At 40.0% G+C, this 24,416-nt stretch overlaps 1 protein-coding gene across 3 annotated transcripts in view; it reads left to right on the forward strand.

Annotated features, from left to right (window-relative positions):
* RNF150 (ring finger protein 150) overlaps positions 1-24,416 on the forward strand; it is a 291,172-nt gene that overhangs the window by 141,939 nt on the left and 124,817 nt on the right. For all 3 annotated transcript variants that reach the window (XM_058721310.1, XM_058721308.1, XM_058721309.1), the window contains exon 2: positions 13,179-13,429. In XM_058721310.1, the coding sequence (XP_058577293.1) occupies positions 13,179-13,429 (251 nt within the window). The remainder of the gene's footprint in view (positions 1-13,178; positions 13,430-24,416) is intronic.

A 24,416-nucleotide genomic window follows, 5' to 3' on the forward strand; every position in this document is an offset into this window, starting at 1 on the left:
CCATTTAAAATTCTCACAAAAACTAGGAATCAATTATTTTCCAGTCTGATTGACTTAATATGTTCTAAGAAAATGCTATAGGTGGGGCTATAAATAAAATAGAATATATTCATTACTCCCCCTACAATTATCATAATTGATAGAAAATTCTGTACACTTGCAAATCAGGAAAACATGAATTTTTTAAAAAGTGTGAGTCATCGAAAAACTTAACAGAAGACCATGGGGGAAGGGAAGGGAAAAAAATAGTTACAAAAAGGAAGGGAGGCAAACCATAAGAGACTTTTAAATACAGAGAACAAACTGAGGGTTGATGGGGGGAGGGGGGGCCAGGGGAGAGGAGAAAATGGGTGATGGGCACTGAGGAGGGCACTTGTTGGGATGAGCACTGGGTGTTGTATGTAAGCAATGAATCACCAGAATCTACCCCAAAAACCAAGAGCACACTGTATACACTGTATGTTAGCCAACTTGACAATAAATTATATTATATTAACAAATTAATTAAAAAGTGTGAGTCATTTATCATCTCAAGTATAGCTGAGGAACTGACATTAGTGAGTTAAGTTACTAATAGTCATTCCCAAGAAAATAGAATTGGCTATTGTTAGCATCTCCTTTAAACATTTTTGACCTGATAAAAGTTGTTATTGAGTGTCTGCCTGACTGTAATGATGACTCTCCACTTAAAGGACCTGGTGCATAATGAAAATATACTTTGGAAGCATCCAGCATTTGACATATTTCAGGTTTTAAGCAAAGCGTTGGCAGAGCACACATCAACCAGTTTTTACCCAGCAACTCAGATGAACCTTTAATATTTCGAACCTGAAGGTGTTCTGGAGGAATCAGTCATGTCTGTTGATTTGTACTACAGATTTTCTGTCTGGTTCCTGAATGATAAATTTTACAGTCCTTTATTAGTCCTACTGTGAATTTGTTCTTATCCCCTGAAAACTATTTTAATAGTCCAGACTAAGACTGTATCCCAGAAAACATCCTTCCCATCCCCAGCAAGAGTGGTCACGCATGGGTTTCAGGAAAGGTACAGGCTGAGGATAACACTAACCTCTCCCTGGGTAGAAGAGCTAACAGAACATACTCTGGCGCCATTTGAAATGACCACTCATTCATGGCCCAGCATGGGCTTGGAATCACATATGCAGGCAGACAATAATAATTTTGCTGATGTGGACATTCTTTCTGAAATGTACACAGGTGAAAACACTAAGTTCAGGTGAATGTTAATGTGAATTCAGGTAAATAAAGTAAAATTATAGACCATCTAAGAACTTACATGGAAATATAATGAGGTTTAGTGATAATGGGTTTGGGATTCAGAAGACCTGGATTCTTTTACACACACACACACACACACACACACACACACACATTTTGGGGGGTAACTACCTGGTTATGTCTTATGGAAGCAAATGGCAGAAAACTCTACCCAAACTGTCTTTAGCAAGTTAGCTGAAAAGTCCAAAGGCATTCTGACTTCAGGTATGGCTTGATCAATTCTCAAATCATGTCATCACATTATTTCTGCCCTGATTTTGCTCTCTCCCTAGTCTTTTCCCCTTGTGGTGCTAAGATGATTACCACAGCTTAGCTCCCAGATGTTCCTGTTTAAGATCAGCAGGAAAAGAGAGGGCATTTGCTTTTCTCTCAAATGTCCTATGTGCCTCGCCCACACCTGACTAGTAATGTGCCTGATGGGGCATGGTTGCACTTACGGGATTTAAGCCTTTGTAGCAGAGAGGACATGTCCTGCATAGTGCTAAGAAAAGGATGGGGCCAGGGCAGTCCCATTTGTGTGTTTGGCAGTGGTAAAACAGTAATGATCCTAATAAAACTTGACATCTATATTGTGGTTTTTATATGGCAGGCCCTGTGCTTAAGTGCTTCATTGTGAATTACCTCATTTAGTAACGGGACAGGATATTTCCCTCTGGTAGGTATTTTTTCTCAGTGACTCCTGCAGTAAGATCACTAGCTATAAATGGTGGGTGGGATGAAGGCACGGGAGGTTTGAGGAGAGATGTAAAGATCCTAGGTCATCATTTGGACAGAGGGAGAGCGGGTCCAGAATGGAGTAGAATGGGGAGTGTTAGGTGTTCATTTGTGGAAAGGGATCATAAATTTGAAGTGAATACATATGATTTGTGAGATTTTCTCTTAGCAGTGTTCACACAATCACAGGGAGGCATAGAAAAAGCAAATCTTGCAGGGCATGTTCCGGGGATAAATAGAAGACCAAGGTAATGATCAATGGTGAGGGTAGGATAGAAAAGCAAGGACAGACGTGAAGCCAGGAGAGGGCTGGTGGGTAGGGGTAGTAAGACTGTCAGGGGTGGGGAGATCATGGGTAGGGGGCTACCTGCACAAGAGAGCTAGACGAAGACGAGGTGGCATTGGGAAAGTGACATCTTTGAATTGGGATTTCAGAGGTGATGCAGTTTCTTAGTAGTGACAAGGTCCAGGGTGAGTAAGGACTAGAGGAAAAGGAAGATCAGTGGGGAAGAGTGTATTGGGCGGCTCATCCTTGTGAATACTAAAACTCTAACCCAAGGAGGATGAATGTTATGAGCCAGGAGCTAAAGGGGATGATAAAAGAGATGATCAGAAGGTTGGTAGACAAGACAAGGAGACGAGAGACAGGGCTGTAAATGCAGGTGGAGAGAATCTCAAACACTGTCTTTCAAAGGAGGATGGGAAGGGGCTGGGAGTAACAGTCTGGACGTAGCAAAGTGGAGCATGTACATCAGACCATCTTCTGGCCCTGAGGTATGTAGAGTGGGGTTTAATAAAAATAAATAAAAATTTTAAAAACCAAAACCTTTCCTCTTAATCATGGTGCAGAGAAACTAGTGTCCTTGTCAGGCAGCCAGATCAATCCAAAACGAGAGGTAAAGGAATCATTCTAAGAGATGGGAGTTACTAGGGGATTTGTCAGCCAGAGATTTAGGTTTGCAAGAGTCACACAGGGAGGTTTGAGAAGCAGGGCACGAGTAGGAGATGGGGCTGGATCGGATCATGTGCAGAGCTATGGACCTGGGAGATAATTCCCGGCTTGGGAGGCCTGAACTTCAGCAGTGGCTCAGGCAAAGGCACTGGGGCCACCTAAGAGGACGGTGAGCTGCCTGTGGTGTTGCAGAGGGACTGCCTGATGGGAGGAGACACAATCAGGAGGTTGTCCTGGGAGCCATCTGAGCAATTTGTACCTCTCCTTAATCTCTCCTAGAGGAACAAAACTAGAGCCCCTGCCTTGGTCTTTCCACTGAAAATATGACTGGGCAGCATAGCTGATTCCACCAGGGAAATAGGAACGCACAGGCAGATGTAACGAGACATCTGAAGAGTACGACCATTATTTTTATTTATTTATTTATTTAAACATTTTTTTATTATTAAGAGACAGAGAGAGAGAGAGAGAGAGAGAGAGCATGAGCATGGGAGGGGCAGAGAGAGGAGGAGACACAGAATCCGAAGCAGGCTCCAGGCTCTGAGCTGTCAACACAGAGCCCGACTCAGGGCTTGAACTCACAAACCACGAGATCATGACCTGAGTCGAAGTCAGATGCTTAACCGACTGAGCCACCCAGGCGCCCCAACTTTTTTTTTAATGTTTTACTATTTTTTTTTTTTCAGAAAGAGGGAGAGAGACAGAGCATGCAAGTGGGGGAGGGGCAGAGAGAGAGGGAGACAGAATCTGAAGCAGGCTCCAGGCTCTGAGCTGTCAGCACAGAGCCCGATGCGGGGCTCGAACTCCCCAACTATGAGGTCATGATCTAAGCCGAAGTTGGATGCTTAGCCCACTGACCCACCCAGGCGCCCCAAGAATACCACCATTATTAAAGAAAGTACAAAGTGAGCAGATACCAGCTGAGAAAGAATGATTGAAAACATGGAGGACAAATATTAAAAGAACATCCTAGGCAGCACAAGTTTTTAGTTTTTGTTGTTTTAAAAGGAGCCAGAGGGGTGCCTGGGTGGCTTAGTCGGTTAAGTGACCCACTCTTGGTTTTGGCTCAGGTCATGATCTCATGGTGTGTGGGTTCGAGCCCCATATCGGGCTCCATGCTGACAGTGTGGAGCCTACTTAGGATTCTTTCCCTCTGCCCCTCCCCTGCTTATGCTCTCTGTCTCTCAAAATAAATAAAGTAGCTTAAATTTAAAAAAGGAACCAAAGTTGTTTTCTTTTAAGAAGAAAAAAAAAGATTTAGTATGAAAAATGCAATAGTTTAAATACAGAACACAAATAAGTGAGATAAAAATACAGAATGGATACAACTAAAAACAAATTCATGAGCTGGAAGATCAGCTTGAGAAACTTCCACAAGTCAGCCAGAATAGATGAAGAGAAATTATAAAAGACACAATGAAATACTGCTATATACCTATGAGAAGGGCTAAAATATAGTGGTAATTCTGCTGGCAAGCATGCTGAGAAACTGGATCACTCACACATTTGCCAGTGAGAATGGTAAAATGATACAGCCCCCCTGGAAAACAAATTTGGCAGTTTCTTTTAAAAACCAAACGTAGCTACCATACGGCCTAACAATGCAGTCTTTGGCGTTCGTCCCAGAGAAATGAAAACTTACGTTTGCACAAACACTCGTACACTAATGGTTATAGTAGCTTTATTCTTAATAGCCAAAAACTGGAAGTAACCCATATATTCAACAATGGGTGAATAGTTCAACTGTGGTTAAATATTCCATAGCATAGAATACCATTCATTAGGTTAAAAAAAAAAAAATGAATTACTGATATATGCAACAGTCTGGGCATTATGCTGATTTAAAAAAAAAAGCCAATATCGAAGTGTTATATACTGTAAGATTCCACTTACAAGGTTTTGTTTTGTTTATTTATTTATTAGAGAGTGTGAGCAGGGGAGGGGCAGAGAGAGAGGGAGAGAGAGAGAGAATCCCAAGCAGGTTCCACACTGTCAGTGCAGAGCCTGACGTGGGGCTCAGTCCCACAAACTGAGAGATCATGACCTGAGCTGAAATCAAGAATCAGTCACTTAACCGACTGAGCCACCCAGGCTCCCCTGTAAGATTCCATTTATATAACATTCAAGAGATGATAAAATTCTAGAGATGGAGAATAGGTAAGTGGACATCAGAGACAAGGGTAGGGAAGAAGGGCAAGGGATTCCTTTTTGGTGTTGGAGTATTTCAGTATTTTAATTGTGGTAGTGATAAAATGACTCCACGTGTATGATACAATGTCATGGAGTTTTACACAAAGACATTTTAAAAATGTGCACATGCCAAAACTGGTGAAGCCTAAATCCTGTAATCTGGTTAATTATAATGTGCTGGTCGATTTCATGTTTTGATAATGCACTGTAATATGCCAGAGACCACCTTTGGGGGAAGTTGGGAGATGTGTGCATGGGACCTCTGTGTACTACTTTTGCCACTAGTAGTCTGTAATTATTTCAAAATAACGAGAGGATGGGGTGCCTGGGTGGCTCAGTCGGTTAAGCGTCCGACTTCAGCTCAGGTCACGACCTCACGGTCCGTGAGTTAGAGCCCCGAGTCGGGCTCTGGGCTGATGGCTCAGAGCCTGGAGCCTGCTTCTGATTCTGTGTCTCCCTCTCTCTCTGCCCCTCCCCCGTTCATGCTCTGTCTCTCTCTCTGTCTCAAAAAAATAAATGTTAAAAAAAAAAATAACGAGAGGAAGAAAGTATAAAAATAGAGTGAATAGAATAAATACCACCAACAGGATAATAGGAATCACAGGAGAGAAAACAATATAGGAGGAAATATTTGAATAAAGTATGAAGATACATACTTTTAGAAATAAAGAAAGTAATGAAATAACCCAGATTGAAAGTGTTCATGGACAGTAGTTCTCCCTTATCTGACGGGGAATGTTCCAGGACCCCCAGGGGATACCACAGATAGTACCAAACCCTGTATATGCTGTTTTTTCTTATACATACCTATAGAAAGCTTAATTTATAAGTCGGGCAGAATAAGAGAGTAACAATAGTAACTAATAAAAATAGAAGAATTATAACAATATGCTGTAATAAAAGTTATGTGAATGTGGTCTCTCTCTCTCAAAATACCTTATCGTACTGCACTCACCCTTCCTCTCGTGATCCTGTGAGATGGTAAAATGCCTACACAGTGAGACGGAATGAAGTGAATGACATGGGCACTGTGACATAGTGTTGGGCGACTATGGACCTTCTGATGATAAGTCAGGAGGATGATCACGTGCTTCTGGACTGCAGTTAACTGCCCGTAAACGAAACCATAGATAAAGGGGCACTAGTGTGCTACCAAAATACGTGATGAATACTCATTGATGTAGTATTTAAAAACATCAAAGTCTCTTCTCACGTGTAACTTCAAAAGGTTATTGGGGCCCCTGGGTGGCTCAGTCAGATCTCGCTTTCTGCTGACAGCCTGGAGCCCGGAGCCCGCTTGGGACTCTGTGTCTCCCTGTCTGTCTGCCCCTCCCCAGCTCACACTCTGTCTCTGTCTCTCTCTCTCCAAAATAAATAAACATTAAAAAAAAAAGGTTAACTTCAAAAGGTTACAAAAAGGAAGAACAGATCACTGACAAAGACCAAGAATTTTGATGACCTCAGACCTGTCCCCAGCAAACAATATATATCATGATATAACCATCATGAATGCATATGCAGTTCACCATAGAAACTCAAAATAATGAGCAGCAACTAATAAGACTTCAGAGAGAAAACAGAGCAACAGTTGTATGAGACATTTTAACATGTACCTTTCAAGCAATTGTGTAGACAAAACTAAGAGATACGGAAAATCTGAATGTAATTAATAAGCTTAATCAATGAGATATGTATACCAAACAAAGAATCGTTTTGAATACAGTGTTTCTGAACACAAATGGAACATTTATCCCATTTAAATGTATTAGATGATTAAGGAATATTATCAAGAACCTGTGTTCCTTGACCATAATGAAACAATAAAATAGTAATAATTACAAATGGATAATTTTTTTTAATTTTTTTTAAAGTTTATTTATTTTTGAGACAGAGAGAGACAGAACATGAATGGGGGAGGGTCAGAGAGAGAGAGGGAGACACAGAATCTGAAACAGGCTCCAGGCTCTGAGCTGTCAGCACAGAGCCCGACGCAGGGCTTGAACTCATGAACCACAAGATCATGACCTGAGCCGAAGTCAGACGCTTTAACTGACTGAGCCACCCAGGTGCCCCACAAATGGATAACTTTAAAAATCACATGTGTTTGGAAACTAATATTAAATAACTCTTGGGTTAAGTTGAAATCTACTTCAGAAATTTTTCTGTCTCTCAGAGAAACTTTATTGTACAGTTTTCTTTTAATGTTTATTTTTGAGAGAGAACTCACACACACATGAGAGCACGAGTGGGGCGGCAGCTGGGGTGGGGGGTGGCAAAGAGGGAGAAAGAGAGAATCCCAAGGGGCTCAATTTCACAAACTGTGCGATCATGAGCTGAGCCGAAATCAAGATTCAGACACTTAACCGACTGAGCCACCCTGGTGTGCCTGTGCAGTTTTCCTCATATGGGGCTAGTGTTTATTAGGCGTATGCTTAGATATTTTATGACATCTGTTGCTGTTATGTATAGATCATTTTTTCCATTACATTTTCTGGTTAGATATTACTGGTGTACAGAAAGTTCTTCATTTTCAATGTGAATCTTGAATCTTGTATTTACTGAATGTTCTTCTAATTAAAAAAATTATGTTTTTTATTTATTTTTGAGAGAGAAGGATACAGAGTGTGAGCAGGGGAGGGGCAGAGAGAGAGGGAGACACAGAATCCCAGGTGGGCTCCAGGCTCCAAGCTGTCAGCACAGAGAATGGTGTGGGGCTCAACCTCGTGAACCGCGAGATCATGACCTGAGCCGAAGTCGGACGCTTACCCGACTGAGCCACCCAGGCGCCTCACTTGAATGTTCTTCTAATTTTAAAAGCTAAATTATCTTGGCTTTTCTAGGTGGTCATGTGATTTTCTCAAATAATGACAGCTTGCACTCTTCCTTTCCAAGATTTACACTCTAGTTTCTGTCTCTTTGTGCCAGATATCACTCCTACTTTAAATGTTGGCTCCTCCTGGTCTTACTCATGGTTTGAGTTGGAGAACTTCTAGTGTTGTTTCCTCCATTCAGTGTGCTACTTCTGGAAGAGCTTTATCACATTAAGGAGATTCCCTTATACTGTTCTTAATAAGAATCAGAAATGGGTGCCATCCTCAACATGGGCTTCCTTCTCTAAGAAGCTGGCTGCTCCACATGTCTCTAACTGAAGTCAGGGAAAAGGGCAGGCAGTCTGGGGAGCACATACTCCATCCTTTGTGGATAAGACCCTAGAGTGGCAAACATCATCTTCATTCATATCTCAGTGGCCAAATACTAATCACATAGCCACATTTAGCTGCAAGGGAGGCTAGGAATTAGCATTTTCCACAGGTCAGCTTGTGCCTACCTAAAACACTAATATTGTGGGCAAGAAAGAGACCAGATACTGAAGGACAGCTAGCTGCACAAGATGGTCATATGCTTTGTTAATTTGTTAATGTATTAAAAAGCATAAATATATTTTCTAATGTTAAATCACCCTCATATTCCTTAAATAAATCCCACTTGATCATGCAGATTCTTTTACTGTATTGTTGAGTTCTATTTGTGAGTGCTTTATTTAGGACTTTTACATCTGTGTTTATTAAATTTTTTTAAATTTTATTAAAAATTTTTTAATGTTTTATTTATTTTTGAGAGAGAGAGAGAGAGAGAGCGTGATTTGGGTAGGGGCAGAGAGAGAGGGAGACAGAATCCGAAGCAGGCTTCAGGCTCTGAGCTGTCAGCACGGACCCTGACACTGGGCTTGAACTCATGAACCCGTGAGATCATGACCTGAGCCGAAGTCAGACACCCAACAGACTGAGCCACCCAGGCGCCCCAAAAATATTTTTAATTAAGTGGTAATACTTTAAATTTATGTAAATACTTTGCAGTTTTTAAGATCAGTTTATATACATTATGTCACAAGAATAAGATCATCAGGAGCTGATTGTAAAAAAAAAAAAAGTAAATATTAAGTATATAAATAGAAATTCTCACAAATGGAGCACTGTAGCCTTTTCTTATTATTGCCTAAATTCCAAAAGGCCCTCCATAGAGGACACAGAGAATTGAAAAAGGATTTTTGATCACAGGAACCTAGGAGGGATGTTATCTCTCTACAAGATGCACAGGGAGGAACAGGTCAGCCAGCCCTATAAAATACCTAGCACTCTGCTGGTGTTCTAGACATTCTCTTAATGCAGTGTTTTAATAACCTGATTTTGAATTTACAAGTAACAGACTTTCTGGTTATTAAATATCTTTTCGCTTTCTGAACTTTTGCTCTGATCCCTTACTATCTGCATATACCAAATGAGATCATGGCAATTAAGCACTCCCCTGGGAAGGGAAGCACTAAAAATACAGAGTGCTCTGTATTTGTCTGGCCGCCAGGTCATATGTGTGCCTCTCACACATTGTCTCACAAGGCTGAAGAGCCTTTCCAGAATACACAATAATTATATAACAGCGGTCACTCAGTAGTGTACAGTGCCTTTGGGAGGGAAATAAATGGTCCGCTGACATAATTTCACAAAAAGCCGCGCTCAGAATGATTAGGTGTTACAGTAAACACAGAAGCACCCAAATAGCAGGGTCTCTGTAGATTTTACCCCCACGAAATATGCTACTTGTTAATTTCTCTTCCCTGAGTCTCTGAGTCTCTGAGTCTCCCATGTGTCCTACATTAGATACTTAGGGCTACATGTAACTGCGAGATCACTCGGCTTTCAGCATATTCTCACCTCTTCTTTCCCTCCCTCACACACACCTTGGAAGCAATTACACTGCCGTATACCTGGGGAGAGTCTGCTGGCTCCTCCCTGACAGTGCAGCTGCACATTTCACAATGAAGCAAAGATCAGGGAGTTATCTGATTACTCACATTGGTACATACATCTCATTTGAACATCTGAGACCCTGTAGTAGTTTTTGCCCTCGATTTTGTGCATTGCTAAGACTGATGAGATAATTCATCCGGATCCACTTTATTGTACTGTTTTTGGATACCCTAAGTACCTAAATTCTTTTTTTTTAATTTTTTTTAACATTTTTTATTATTTATTTTTGAGACAGAGAGAGACAGAGCATGAACAGGGGAGGGGCAGAGAGAGAGGGAGACACAGAATCTGAAACAGGCTCCAGGCTCTGAGCGGTCAGCACAGAGCCCGACGCGGGGCTCGAACTCACAGACCATGAGATCATGACCTGAGCCGAAGTTGGATGCTTAACCGACTGAGCCACCCAGGCGCCCCGTACCTAAATTCTTAATGACTGGTTCTATTGGGATAAATGCATACCCTTTTTACCATGCACAATAACCCATAGCCTAAAGCACATAGAGAAACATCTAAGAATCCCTTTTTTTTTTTTTTTACCATCATTAGCCCTAGAAAAATGAATAAAGTTGAGGCTAAATAAATAGAACTGCCTCACTGCCCTTTTCACTGTTTCTCTTTCCAAGTGGTTATCCTCTGTCGTGAAGGTACACCAGTGATACAAACAACACAGGCAGTGTTAACTAAGCACTTATGTTTACAATAAATGCTTTAAAATGGTTAATTATACTTTGCCCTACAGGAAGAGAAAATGTTCTCTTAGGTCCTTAAAAATGGATGATGATGTAATTTAAAACTCTGTGGATATCTAAAATTTGGTTGCCTGTTTTTAAAATGCTTAGCTGGGGTTTGACTCTTCATTCTTAGGCTCTATGGTCTTTTAAGTATAAGTATATAATAGGAAAGTTGTATGGAGGAGAATTAGCGAAGACAAGAGTTAGGCCACCAGACAATTAATATGTTAAAAACTACACAACTAAAGCAGCCTGCTGCAGGTTCAGCAAAGGATAGGTCACCCTTACTAAAAAGTCCAAAAGTAGATCCGAACAGATCTGAGACTTTAAGGGAAAAATAAACTGCATCCTGTCTCTTCTCTGCCTGTCACATTATAAGAGCTGAGTAAATATTGTTACTAAATCACATTCAGGTTGTTTAAGATTTGAATGTAAAAACAGTCATGTTTTGAGAAGCCATTTTCAATGAGTATTTCTTTCATCTTGAGTGAGGAAGCACTTTCCAAGCAGAGAATTAAAAGTGAAGGCCATAAAGGAATATATTAATAAAATTTGACTGCTAAAAAATGTAAAACCTATCATGCTGGGCATAGCATAATTGAATTGTTGGATCACTATGTTGTACGTCTGAAACTAATACAGTATTAGATATTAACTATACTTCAATAAAAATAGATAATTAAAAAGACTGAAATAGGAATAAAAATGTAGAATTTGTGCAAGTCTGAGCATACAAAGTCCCATAAATAACCCCAAGATCCCATCCTCAAAAATTGAATCCTAGAGTCCTGAATAGACATGCTTTAAAGATGGAAGTATGGAAGTAAATTAAGTGAAAAAATTATAATTCTACCACTACTTAAATACCTGTAAAATAGCTACAGCACTGGAATGAGCCTCACCAGGTCAGATTAGTCCAGTATATGCAGAAGATCATATTTCTGTAGAGACAAAACCCATCAGCAGCCTTAATCCCTCCCAAAACCTCAGACCACAGGCAGCCATTAGCCAAAGTAAACATGAAAAGAGGAGCATCAGAATTGTCAGTAATACTCTGCAAAGCTGAAATTCAAGCCATTGGCTTCAGTAATTCTCAGAAATAACAACCAAATCTAAACATTGGGGCTTTATGATTTGTACCATTGGGCCAATACAAAGGTTTTAGAGATTTTTAAAAATATATAATTGATGTAGCACATACAAATACCTTTGTATATAGTTAGCTTTTAAAGTACTTATTCAGTGAAATGCCATCAAGGAATTTAGGATTGAAAACATGCATAGAGATCAAGGTCAAGTGAAAGCCCTAAGTAGCCTCTAAGAGCTTGTAACACTCTGAGCAAATGTAATCTGGTAGTTCCGGTAGCTGACTGACCTCTGCACATGAACAAGGTCAGCTTTAAGCAGCTATAGCAGTGTTTAATTTTGCCCCGGATCTACAACATCCTAATTGCAAATTTGCACCTTTTAATTTGTAGTGACCCCAGGAATGGGCTATGTCCATATAGAAGTGGGGCTCTTGAAGAACTTTATGAGCATGAATTGGGGTGATACCTGAGAACCTATCCTTGTGAAATTGAAATTAATAGTCTAGTTCAAGTATCAGCCACACTGACATGTTGAGCTGGTCATTTTGGAGCTGAAATCATATCCGTACTAGAGACTCCCTGTAGAGTCCCCAGAACTTCTCACCAAGAGGCTGTGCCTCTCACAGTATCATAAAGAATAGGGACAGTGACCCAGGTAACTCAGCCCCCCAAAATTGCCACTTTTGCTTCAAACTGTCCAATAATGGATATTGTGGTAGAGGAGTATTTGACAGTTGAGGTAAAACAATTTTGAAATTATCTGTACAGCCTCCATCATCCCTTTGCTTGGTATGAGAAAATGCAAGCTGTTTACATTGAATTAGATAAAATAAGCAGAAAATAGTTCTGAGACCATGATTTTATGTTTACAAATCATTAGAACTTGAAAGAAACCCATTTGGAGTTACTTTGGGTACTCAGCATAGGAGAAAATTGCCTTAGAAATGATAGAGAATTGAGTATTCCTGGTGCCATGAGGGGGAAAGAGAATGTGCCAGACAGGTAGCATAGAACTGGGCATTTTACCCCTTTGCTATGGAGTAGCAGGTCCTCTCCCCCTCCTCAGTGTCTGTGAGATGCAACAGAGAACCATAAACTGGGCTAGGTAGGAAGGGGTCCACTTTTATCAGACCAGGGTCAGAACCTTAGAGAGCTAGAGAGTAGCATGATCATGAGTTCAATTTAGGTTCTTTTCTCCTATATAAGACAGCAGCATCCCAAGGTCTGAAGGAGGTTGAGAATTTGACTCTGTTTCCAGCTATTAGATCTGGCATAGAATTATCAAAAGTAGGGTCATTATTTGGCTACGTGTTACTTTGACTAGACATTTCACTATGATTTCCCCCCTCTCTCTTATCCCCTTATCCTTATTGTCCCTCTCTTGCCTCCGTCACAACAGGTGTTGAAGACATCGTGGCAATAATGATTCCTGAACCAAAAGGGAAGGAGATAGTAAGCCTTCTGGAAAGGAACATCACCGTGACAATGTACATCACCATTGGAACCCGGAACTTGCAGAAATACGTGAGCCGCACTTCGGTTGTGTTTGTCTCCATCTCCTTCATTGTCCTGATGATCATATCCCTCGCGTGGCTGGTCTTTTATTATATCCAGAGGTTTCGATATGCAAATGCCAGGGACAGGAACCAGGTGAGTAGCAAAAAATTGATTAATTAAAAATTACTATAAAAGTAATACATATTATTATATAAACTTTGAAAATCACAGAAAATACCAAGACAAAAACAAAATCACCTATTATCCCCACCCTCAACATAAACACTGTTACCATTTGCCATATAGTTTTCCAGATCGTTCCCAAATACACATGTTTTGATATTTACTAGTGTTATTCTGTAATGTTGAGGTGTTTTGTCCCACATTCCTATTGGTCATTTTTTTGATGATTATTTACTTAGGCACATAATAAAGGGAGAAGGGAATGCGCTGAGATTGTGCTAACAGTGGCAACATTGTGTGAGAAAAGCCAGGATTTCCTACTGGTGAATGGAAGAAAAAAAAAGAAGATAAAAAATAAAAGCTATTTTAAAAAGCAATTAGGGGCGCCTGGGTGGCTCAGTCGGCTAAGTGGCCGACTTCGGCTCAGGTCGTGATCTCGTGGTCCGTGAGTTTGAGCCCTGCGTCAGGCTCTGTGCTGACAGCTCAGAGCCTGGAGCCTGCTTCAGATTCTGTTGTCTCCCTCTCTCTGACCCTCCCCTGTTCATGCTGTGTCTCTCCCTGTCTCAAAAATAAATAAACGTTAAAAAAAATTTTTTTTAAAAGCAATTAATTTTGGATCAGGTAAGATATATATAGTGTAAATGCAAAAGGTATAAAATAGTATGAAGTTAAAAGTGTTTGCCTTCCCATATCTGTCCCTCAGTTATCCAGCCATCTTCCTGGAATATCTTCTCTTCCAGGGACATTTCATGTGCTTACAAACACATACACATTTTTAAACAAATGATAGCACACTTAACTCTAGATCCTTATTTCTTACTTCTTGGAAATTATTCATCTACACGCTCGCTTCAAGCTGCCTTCTCATTTTTAATGACTGTATAACATTTCATTTTCTGCATATTTCACATCTATTAAACCAGCTCTGTTAAAAAAATGTCTGTGTGACATTAAGCACATTTGTGAGTATACCTCTAAGGTAAATTTTGGAAATGTAACAGCTAGGACAATGGTATATGTATATTAAACTATGATAGATATTGCCCAAAGTCTGCCAAAAAGGTTGAATGAATTTTTATATTAACCAATGATAAACTAATACTGTTTATACTAATACAAACATTAGTATAGTACTCTTTACACTAACGTATACAATAATGTACTAATAATACTGTTTTCCCATATCCTTGGCAAAAAAATGTTAGGCCTTTTTGTTGTATGCAATTTGATTAGTTAAAAATGGTATCACATTTTTCTTATCACAAATAATGTTGGATATCTTTTCAAGCAACATAGAAAAAAGTGAAATTTTTTTCTCTGGAGTACCTGCTTATGTTATTTGACCACTTTTCAGTTAAGTTGTCGGTCATTTTCTTACTGATCTGTGTAAGTCAAAGGAATTGATGAGAAGACTGTTAGTCATAAGCCTTAACCAACATAAAACTGACAGTTTTATCCTCCCAATTTGTCATTGCCTTTGATTTATCTGTGGCGCTCTTTGCCATGAAGGAATTTGTGGGTTTTACATAACTGCACTTACCTTTTTATGTAACTCCTGAGTTTTGTGTAACGGATCTTCTGCAGCCCAAGACTGTAGAAAAACATTCTCTCATTTCCATCCACTACTTTTTATTTCACTTTTATGATCAAGTCTTTAATCTACAGAGAACTTATTTCAGCATAAAGAAGTAGAGAGCCAACATTGTTTCATTCCAGATGGCCTACCTAATAGATTTTATGACTGGTATTTATTCAATAATTAATCTTCCTCCCCCTCACATTCAGTATCCCCATTCAGCATATATTAAATACTCCTATGTATTTGGTTCTATTTCTGTGCCCTCTAAACCGTACCATAATCTGTCTATTCATACTCCATTACCGTAGTATTTTGAGTACTTTAGCACTATAATATTGTCTCATAATCTTCCTTTATTTCTCTACCTTCACTTTTTATGTCTATTTTTATATGAATTTAAATTCCCTTTCATCTTTTTTAAATTTACAGAATAATTTCTAACCTTATGTGTTGAATCTTCCTAAGTATTGTATATGTTTGCCCTTTATTCAGTGATTCTTTTTTGTCTCCTACTAGCATTTTTAAATATTATTATCTAATCTTGCACATTTTTCTTATGTTTATTCCTAGGTATTTAATAATTGTGTTGCTGTTATAAATGAAATATCATTTTTCATACACAAATCATTTTTAATGACTATAACACGCCTTATTATTACCTTAATAATAATGGTAATATTATATAGTATTATCTGCAGCATGTTCTAAGAGTTCTCTATATATTTTCACACATAATAGTCTTAATGACCTTTAATGAGGATTTTATCATTTTAATCAAGATGTTTAATTTTGACAAATGCCTTTTCAACAGCTATGGTCTGAGTTTTCTCTCTTGATGTGTTAGTAGGATTGTATTACATTAATGGATTTCTCAATATCAAACCATCCTGAATCTTCAATAGATACTATTGTAACATATGCTAGATTGTATTTGTATTTTATTTGTTTTTACCCTAATATTCATATGTGAAATTCATCCATAGTTTACATTTATATCATTTTCAGGTAATAGTTATATGGCCTTTTTTGAGAAATTTGCAAATTCTTCTCCTTTTTTGGTAGTCTAGAGCTGCAATATCCAACACAGTAACCACTAACCATGTGTGACTATTTAAATTTAAATTAATTGTAATACAATGAAATTTAAAATTATATTTCTCAGTTACACTGGCTACATTTCGAATGTCCTATATGTGCACTGCCATTTGGTAGACATTCCCATCATCATGGAAAGTACCATGGGACAGCCCAACTCATGAGCCTTTTAAATAGCACTGGAATTAGCGGATTTTTTTTTAATCTATTTTTAATGTCAATTTATTTATTTTGAGAGGGAGAGAGTGAGCATGAGCAGGGGAGGGACAGAGAAAGAGGGAGAGAGAATCCCAAGCAGGCTCCGTGCTGGCAGTGCAGAGCCTCATGTGAATCATGAGATCGTGACCTGAGCAGAATAAAGAGTCTGACACTTAACCGACTGAGTCACCTAGGTGCCCCTGCAATTAGCTGATTCTTCAAGTTACAGTAGAAAATTTCTGCATGCCAGTAAGGTCTGGGTTATCGTTTAAAAGGACAACTCTTTGACTTCTTCTATTTTATGGCAATTGGTTTGTTTAAATATTCGACAGCTTCTGGAACAATTTCTTTTTTTTTTTTTAATTTTTTTTTCAACGTTTTTTATTTATTTTTGGGACAGAGAGAGACAGAGCATGAACGGGGGAGGGGCAGAGAGAGAGGGAGACACAGAATCGGAAACAGGCTCCAGGCTCCGAGCCATCAGCCCAGAGCCTGACGCGGGGCTCGAACTCACAGACCGCGAGATCGTGACCTGGCTGAAGTCGGACGCTTAACCGACTGCGCCACCCAGGCGCCCCCTGGAACAATTTCTTAAAAACATTATTACTGCATGTTTTCTGCTTCTCAATTTGATACATGCTCAATCTAATAAATTTTGGCATTCAAAAAAATTACTAAAAGGGAAGACAAATCACCCATTACCCCATGGAATTGTTAACAGTTGACAACATTACCTTTCAGGTTTTGTAACCACCTAAATATATATTTGGTAAATTCTGATTACATATGTGTCTATGCATGACACACAAATATACATGTAAGCTTTGTATTCTATTTTTTAATTAACTGGTGAGCATTTCCCCTGTCATGAAATAATCTTTAAAACATGATTTTTAGTGGTTATATAGTAGTCCACTTCCACCACTTACCAAACATGGGCAAGTTACTTAATCTTTTCATGCTTTGGTTTTCTAAACTAAATGAGAATATATCTTCCTCTTATGGTTATGGGCTAATGTATATTTTTTAAAGCCTCTGAACATGAGGCTAATGACTTTTTAAGCTCTCAATAAATGGCATCCATTATTACTATCATATAGATTTCTTGATGACTACTTATAAATCCAACTCTACCACTTTTATTGAATATTCTGGAATTTAAGTGGACATGTGCTACCAGTCAGACACAGGCAATGAAAATAGACATAGAACTAATATATTCAGTTTCACTGGTTACTAAAGTTTACATATTAAGAAACTACACATATATAAATCAGTTATTGCTAAGATATCTAGCTAATTTGATAATGATGAATGAAAATGGTAACCCTATGTTTTTGAGTCTATGGATAGTCCAAGCCATCATTAGGCAATTCAGTCAACCATGAAATTTTAAGCTTGAATCTATTAGTTGATCAATTATTTCAATCACTAATCCGCTTTGTGCAGGTAAATGTAGTTTGCCTGTCTCCAGGCATATGCATACTCTGTGATTTAGGTGAGAAGCTAATTGGAATTGGATGGTGTGTTAAGTGGTTCATAGGGTTCAAGCTTCTACTCTGCTCCAATTTGATTTAACTTTCCTTAAATTGTAAACTATTCCCCTCAGGGTCACTCCATGAATTGGGATCATGTTAAAAGTTAGCACTGTTTCCTGATCAAAATAGGCACTATACTTTGGTCCTTTGATGGATGGAATAAGAACATATAATTCCCTTTAGAAAAAGATTTCTCCTTTGATGGACAGTGCCCCATTCCACTCAATAGAAAGCTTCAGCTATGCAAGCTATAGCTATATAAGCCTCAGGTTAACTTAAGTCGTTTATTTTTATTAAAGCAGTACTGGCCCTTCAGAAAGATTGACTCTCAGGTTAGTTGTAGGCTCACAGACAAAAATGCAATATCAAAGGTCTTAATGCTGCATTGGTGAAGTATTCAACCATTCAGGCAAGAGAGACCGAACTTGAATTAGGCAGGTGAGCACATCAGGTTCCACTTGGCTTTGTGCAGATCACAACTGAAGAGCAGTCTCCATCATCTTACATGATCACTGGCCGGCGTGTCTTACTGTACCTGGAGAAGATCACTTCAGTGTCATTTCCCATGGAGTAAGATTTGCTAGATATTCTCTAGATTAGTAGCCTCACACCAGGGTGTTTTAGGTGGTGACATGGAGAATAAAGGTATAACTGAAAGTGAAGGGAGAGATTTGGCTGGTGTGCTACATCTCCTAAAGCAATTACACCAAGATAAATCTAGTGCCACATAATCGTTATAGACACCAGATTTGGAGTTAGGTCTGGATTCAAATCTTTACCCTGTTGGGTGATTCTTAGTTGTGTGACTTTACACAGGTTAGGTACTTTGCCTTTCTATGCCTATACTTCCTCATGTGTAAAGTGAGACTGATCTCCTCTTCAGCTGCATCCAAGGGCTATTGAGTGAGAAAATACGTGTGACACATTAGACAGTTGTTAACTAGATCACCTTTAATAGATAAGGTAGTTCTTAGAAAATAGTAACCCCACCCCCCATGTAAATAGCTCAATTCTTTTTTTGTTTTTTTTAGACAGCACAGGCATAGGAGTAGGGGGGAGGGGCAAAGGAAAAGAGGGGGGTGGGGGGAGAATCTCAAGGAGGATCCATGTGCAGTGCAGAGCCCAATGTGGGCTCAATCCCATGCCCCTGGGATCATAACTTGAGCCGAAATCAAGAATTGGACACTCAACCAACTAAGCCACGCAAGCACCCTAAATAAATAAATAAATATCTCCATTCTTATGTAATTCACAAAGAGTTAAATCTAGATGTGGGTTTTTAGCTCAACTGACACAGTTTGAAATGAAATGGGATCTTTTTTCCATCTTTTCTCCAGAGTTATGGGAAAAGGAAAGCATAAAAATAGACTATAGAGAAAGAGTCTGGCTTTCTTGGAGAGTGATTCCCCAGGTAGCAGTGGTTTTTAATTTATAGTAATAGGGTATGCACACAGAAAACAAACAAACAAACAAACAAACAAACAAAAGGGTGTGTATTTAAAAGTAAATTTCTTCCCACCTCAAACTCCCTTTATCAACCTCCCTTCCTCCAGCTCTCTCCAGAGGCAGAAACTCTTAACACTTCCCTTTCTAGGCTTCTAGAAGTTTCTGTGCTATATGTAAAAAAAGTTGTTTTCCACATTATAGACAAGGGCTCTGCCTTCACATAGCTTGCATTGTAATGCTGTCAACAAGCAATACACATGAAAACAGACAGAAACCCACTCAGAGGCTAGTGCAGTAGTCAGATGACAAGTGATGGATTTGGACGAGAGTGAACAAGAATTCAGAAGGAATCTGATTAGGATCATATTTTTAAATCCTATGGATTAAATATAGAGTATAAAGAATATATCCTAGTTTATACCTGTTGTACCAGCCTAATTGTTAATAACTCCCCATTTTACTCTCAAAAGTGATAGTTTGGATAGTAAATTACATGTTTACCATATGTGTGAGAGAAAGAGAAGAATCAAGGATGCAATTAGGTCAGTTTTCACAGCATGAACCAAAATGGAAAAGACAGGAGAAGAGATCCTGAGGGGCTGGGAACTCAGAATTTGAATTTGCCGATGTTAAATTTGAGAAGCCTATTATATCTACTAGGTATCTTTTAAAAAATTTTTTTCATGTTTTGGGTTTTTTTTTTGTTTGTTTTTTTTTTTTTTGAGAGAGAGAGAGAGAACACGTGCAGGGGAGAGGCAGAGAGAGGGAGACACAGAATCCGAAGCAGGCTCCAGGCTCTGAGCTGTCAGCACAGAGCCCAGTGCAGGGCTTGAACCCACCAACCCTGAGATCATGACCTGAGCTGAAGTCGGAGGCTTAACCGACTGAGCCACCCATGCATCCCTGTATCTACCAGGTATCTAACACAGACACCAGGTATTTCAATATGCAAGTCTGGAGATCAGGAGAGAAGAAGAGCTGGAGATAGAAATACAGGAGCCGTCAGTACATAGATGCCATTTAAATCGCCAGGACAGGATGAGCTCCCTTGGAGACTAAGCATCCAGGAGAAGAGATCTAAAGACAGCTTGATGTCTGCTTATGTGGCCTCACACCCCACTCTCTTTCCCTCTATCATATTATTTTATGTATTTGTTTTCTTTCCAGTTCATATCACTATTTGAATCCATTCCCTCCTTGCCTCACACCTCACTTTCCCCGTGCATGCAAGCCTCCAGGGGGAGGGAAACAAGGAGGTTGGTTTGCGGAGACCAGCCACAACCTCACACTCCATCCGCACCCACTGCCGTCTGCTCAGGATCCACTGGGACCTTTTTACACTCATGATGCTTTTCTTTCGTACAGCCCCATCTTTTCTTCCAGGCCAGCGTCCTTTGGGGACCCTGGTCTATCAGCCAGCTTATGTATGCCTTAATACAGGGATTAATTGTTTCCACAGAGCTGAAGGAAGTAGCCAGACTCCCAACTCCCATTTCTGAACAAGCCCCATGATGTGGAGAGCCTGTGGGAGCATCCCATATCGGTTAGGAGGCAGGTTGTCGCAGAGCACACACAGGACCTTGAGGGGACTGCTTTTCATGTCACACTGTAGCCCACTGGAGCCTCATCTCTGATGAATCCTAGAATACTCAGTTGTCATAATCAGACATAAACCCAGACATAAATGTGACTCCCCTTAGGCAGCTTAGGCAAGGGTCTAAAATACTGTCAGAGCTGGAATGTCTGTTAGGAGCTGGGACCACTTAAAAGTAAATAGAGTTTGTTCTGTTCTAAGTGCTTTCTATATATGACATACTTCTTCTTAACTCTATGATGAAGGTACTGTAAGTATATCCCCATTCTTCAGGTGAGGAAACAGAGAAGGTAAGCTGTTGCCCAAGGACACACAGCTTGGCAGTTTTTAAAGCTAGGATCTTTAACATCTTTGAAATGCTCCATCCTGAGAACGTCTTATGCACCTCCTGGCGGTCCAAGCCCAGTGGGTTGGTCTCCTCCTGGAGATGCCATTCTTTTCCAGTTGTCACTTACAGAATAAGCACCACAAAAGTGCTCACTGTTGATTATCATTGTAGACACAGTTTCAGTTGAGACTTCTGCAAAAAAGACGTGCCCCGTCTTGTGCAGGACCCAAAATTGAGAATGGTAGGAGGGCTGCTGTCCTTTCTAGATTTTTTTCCAGGGAATGTGAGTAATCCCTAAGAACCACTGATAATTCATGTTTTTCCAGGTTCATTCCTGTCTTTCTGGCAGCTCAACAGTGCACCTGCCACACATAAATTTTACACATCCATTTAAATCTTCCATGTGTGAAAGGAACTCACTGACATTAAGAACATTTGCAACATGTATGGCAAATTCAAAAAGTGAATTTCTTTGATATAGAATGTGTTCCTATAATGAGCAAAAATGCCACAAAAGATGTTAAGATGATACTTGATCTAAGGAAGGCAAGTGGTGCCTGGAGGAGATCATTGTAAGCAAATTAAACAATTAGATGTCATTTTTTTGCCTGCAAATTTAGGAAAAAGCAAACCTGCTAAAACCCAATCCTGGGGAGGCAAGGGTGTAAAGGGCTCCATACTTACGATGATAGCGGGTTTCAGAAATTGGTATCATTCTTCTTGAGAGTAGTTTAGCAGTCTTGATTCAATTTGCTTTTTATTATTCTTAAATCTAATTTCTGAATAAGTAGTATATTCTCATGGTTCCAAATGCAAGGATAATAAAAAAGATTTGCATTAAAAATTCTCTTTCCCACCCTTCTCCTCCTCTAGAAACCCAAGTATCTCCCCAGAAGCACACATGGTAGTGATTTCTGGTGCAAACACGTTTCTGGTGCGATATTTTTATGAACACACACACATATGTACATGTTCTTTTCATCCTTTCTTACATAAAGTGTAGCACATTATCATTTGCAATGTTGATTTCTTTGCATCTTAGAGATTTTCCCATACCCTTTCATCAAGAGATTCCTTTCTTTTTCTTCCATTACACAGTGTAACGGGTTGTATCATGTCCCCTTGAAAATTCATACGTTGAAGTCATAACCCTGAGTACCTCAGAATGTGACCTTATTTGGAAGTAGGGTCATTGTAGGCACCATTACTTGAGATAAGGTCATTTAGGAGTAAGTTGGGATCCTAACCCAATGACTGGTTTCCTTATAAAGGAGGAAAATTTGGACACAGACACGCATACAGGGAGAACTCTGTTTGGAGATGAAGGCAGAGTTGGGATGGTACATATACAAGCCAAGGAATGCCACAGATTGTCAGCAAACACCTAGAAGCTAAGCACGAAGCATGGAACAGATTCTCCCTCACAAGGAATCAATCCTGTGGACCCCTTGATCTTGGACTTCTAGCCTCCAAAACTTTGAGACCGTAAATTTCTGTTGTTTTAAGCCAAAAAAAAAATAATAATAAGGTTTGAATTTAATTGTGATTTGGGAGCAAAATAACAGGGTGGTAGGCAGGGCAGGATCATGAGGCAAGAGGACCATCCAGTGTAGTGAGTGCACAGGAGCATTTGAAGTCAGGAACCCACCTGCATCGTAAAGGTAGGGACAGTGGTTATGCCCTCCAGAGCAAAGAAAGTCGGCCCAGGAGAGGAAGCTGCGGGAAGGGCACTGAGGTGAAGGAGGTCTTTTCTCCACACCTGTGTCTGTGGGAGCAGCAGGCTGCTGGTGAAGGCCCCAGGATGGCGTGGGAAGCTGCTTATCAGAGATAGAAAGGCCCTATAATGATTAGGAAAAACATTTTACTGGCCATTTGACACAAGTCTGGGTGACTTTTAAATACTGTGCCATATCTCTCTTTCTCTCCTCACGTCTTCGTGATGCCCCTGGATGAGTATGTTAAGAAAATATCCCATTGATCTGCAGGGTGGACTTCTACATGCATAGCCTGGACACCTCTCCCCCTGAGAACCCCCGTTCCCAGAAAGCTGTGGATGGGAAAGCACAGTGGTAAGAACTGGGAGGAAGAGATACCTGGCCATCATTCTACTCATGCGGTTGAGAATGTTGACCATCTGCCCCCAGAACCATAGTATTTAGAACTTAAAGGAGGTTAGATATAATGAATTTGAGACAGAGAAATGCAAAGTGAGGTTTTTGGTTTTTTTTTTTTTTTTCATGGAGACACAACCAGGCTGGTGATTTCAAGTCAGAGTAGTTTCCACAAGACCAAGCTGCCTCTACAGACGATATTGAGATACTGAGGAGACCTGACCCACGGGGAGGGTGCCAGCCCCATTTCTGCCATAGCAGTGAACGTGGGGACTCCTCACCTTTCTACTATTTGAACTTTGACCCTTTTTGGCATTAGAAGTAAGGACTCATTAAGTCCTTTAAAAAAAAATTTTTTAATCTTAGAGAGTAAATGCATGTACAAGCAGGGGAGGGAGAGAGGGAGAGAGAGAAGGAGAGAGGGAGAGACAGAGAGAATGGGAATCTTAAACAGGATCCATGCTCAGCACAGAGCCCAATGCGGGGCTTGATCCCGTGACCCTGGGATCATGACCTGAGCCAAAATCAAGAGTCAGATGCTCAACTAAGCCAACCAGGCATTCTGATTAAGTCCTTTCTACTATGTAGTTTAAGATTCCCTACCTCTGGGGGCTTCACAGAGTGTGCTAAGGATTCATCTTCATTCTACCCATCTAATGACATCCCAACTAGTAACTTCTTTTTGAACTTTGACATCAAGGGCTGGATGGGTGACAGACTTCTGATCGTGAACACCATTGTGCACTATGCGCAGTCTCTCCTCCACACCTGTGTCCCTCATTTCCCAAATGTGCCACTTCTGCTGCCTTTTACTAATTCTTACCTGCTTTTAGAAACCCTACAGGATGGCAAAGCAAAACCAGCAAGCAGCATTCTTGCCCTGGCTGTGGCAGGTGAGCCTGTCTTCTGGTGATGCTCTGAGCATCAGTGTCCCACTCTCTAATAGGACATCCCATCTCAGATACAAGTAATGGGTTTGTGTCCTGAAAACCACAGGACTCCCAGTAGATGGAGGTTATTTCAAATACAGGCAGGTAAGATAAACTAAGGTTCTTTTTGTTATTCACA

This window comes from Neofelis nebulosa, chromosome 3 (genome assembly GCF_028018385.1).
Source record: "Neofelis nebulosa isolate mNeoNeb1 chromosome 3, mNeoNeb1.pri, whole genome shotgun sequence".
In the NCBI taxonomy this organism is placed as follows: domain Eukaryota; kingdom Metazoa; phylum Chordata; class Mammalia; order Carnivora; family Felidae; genus Neofelis; species Neofelis nebulosa.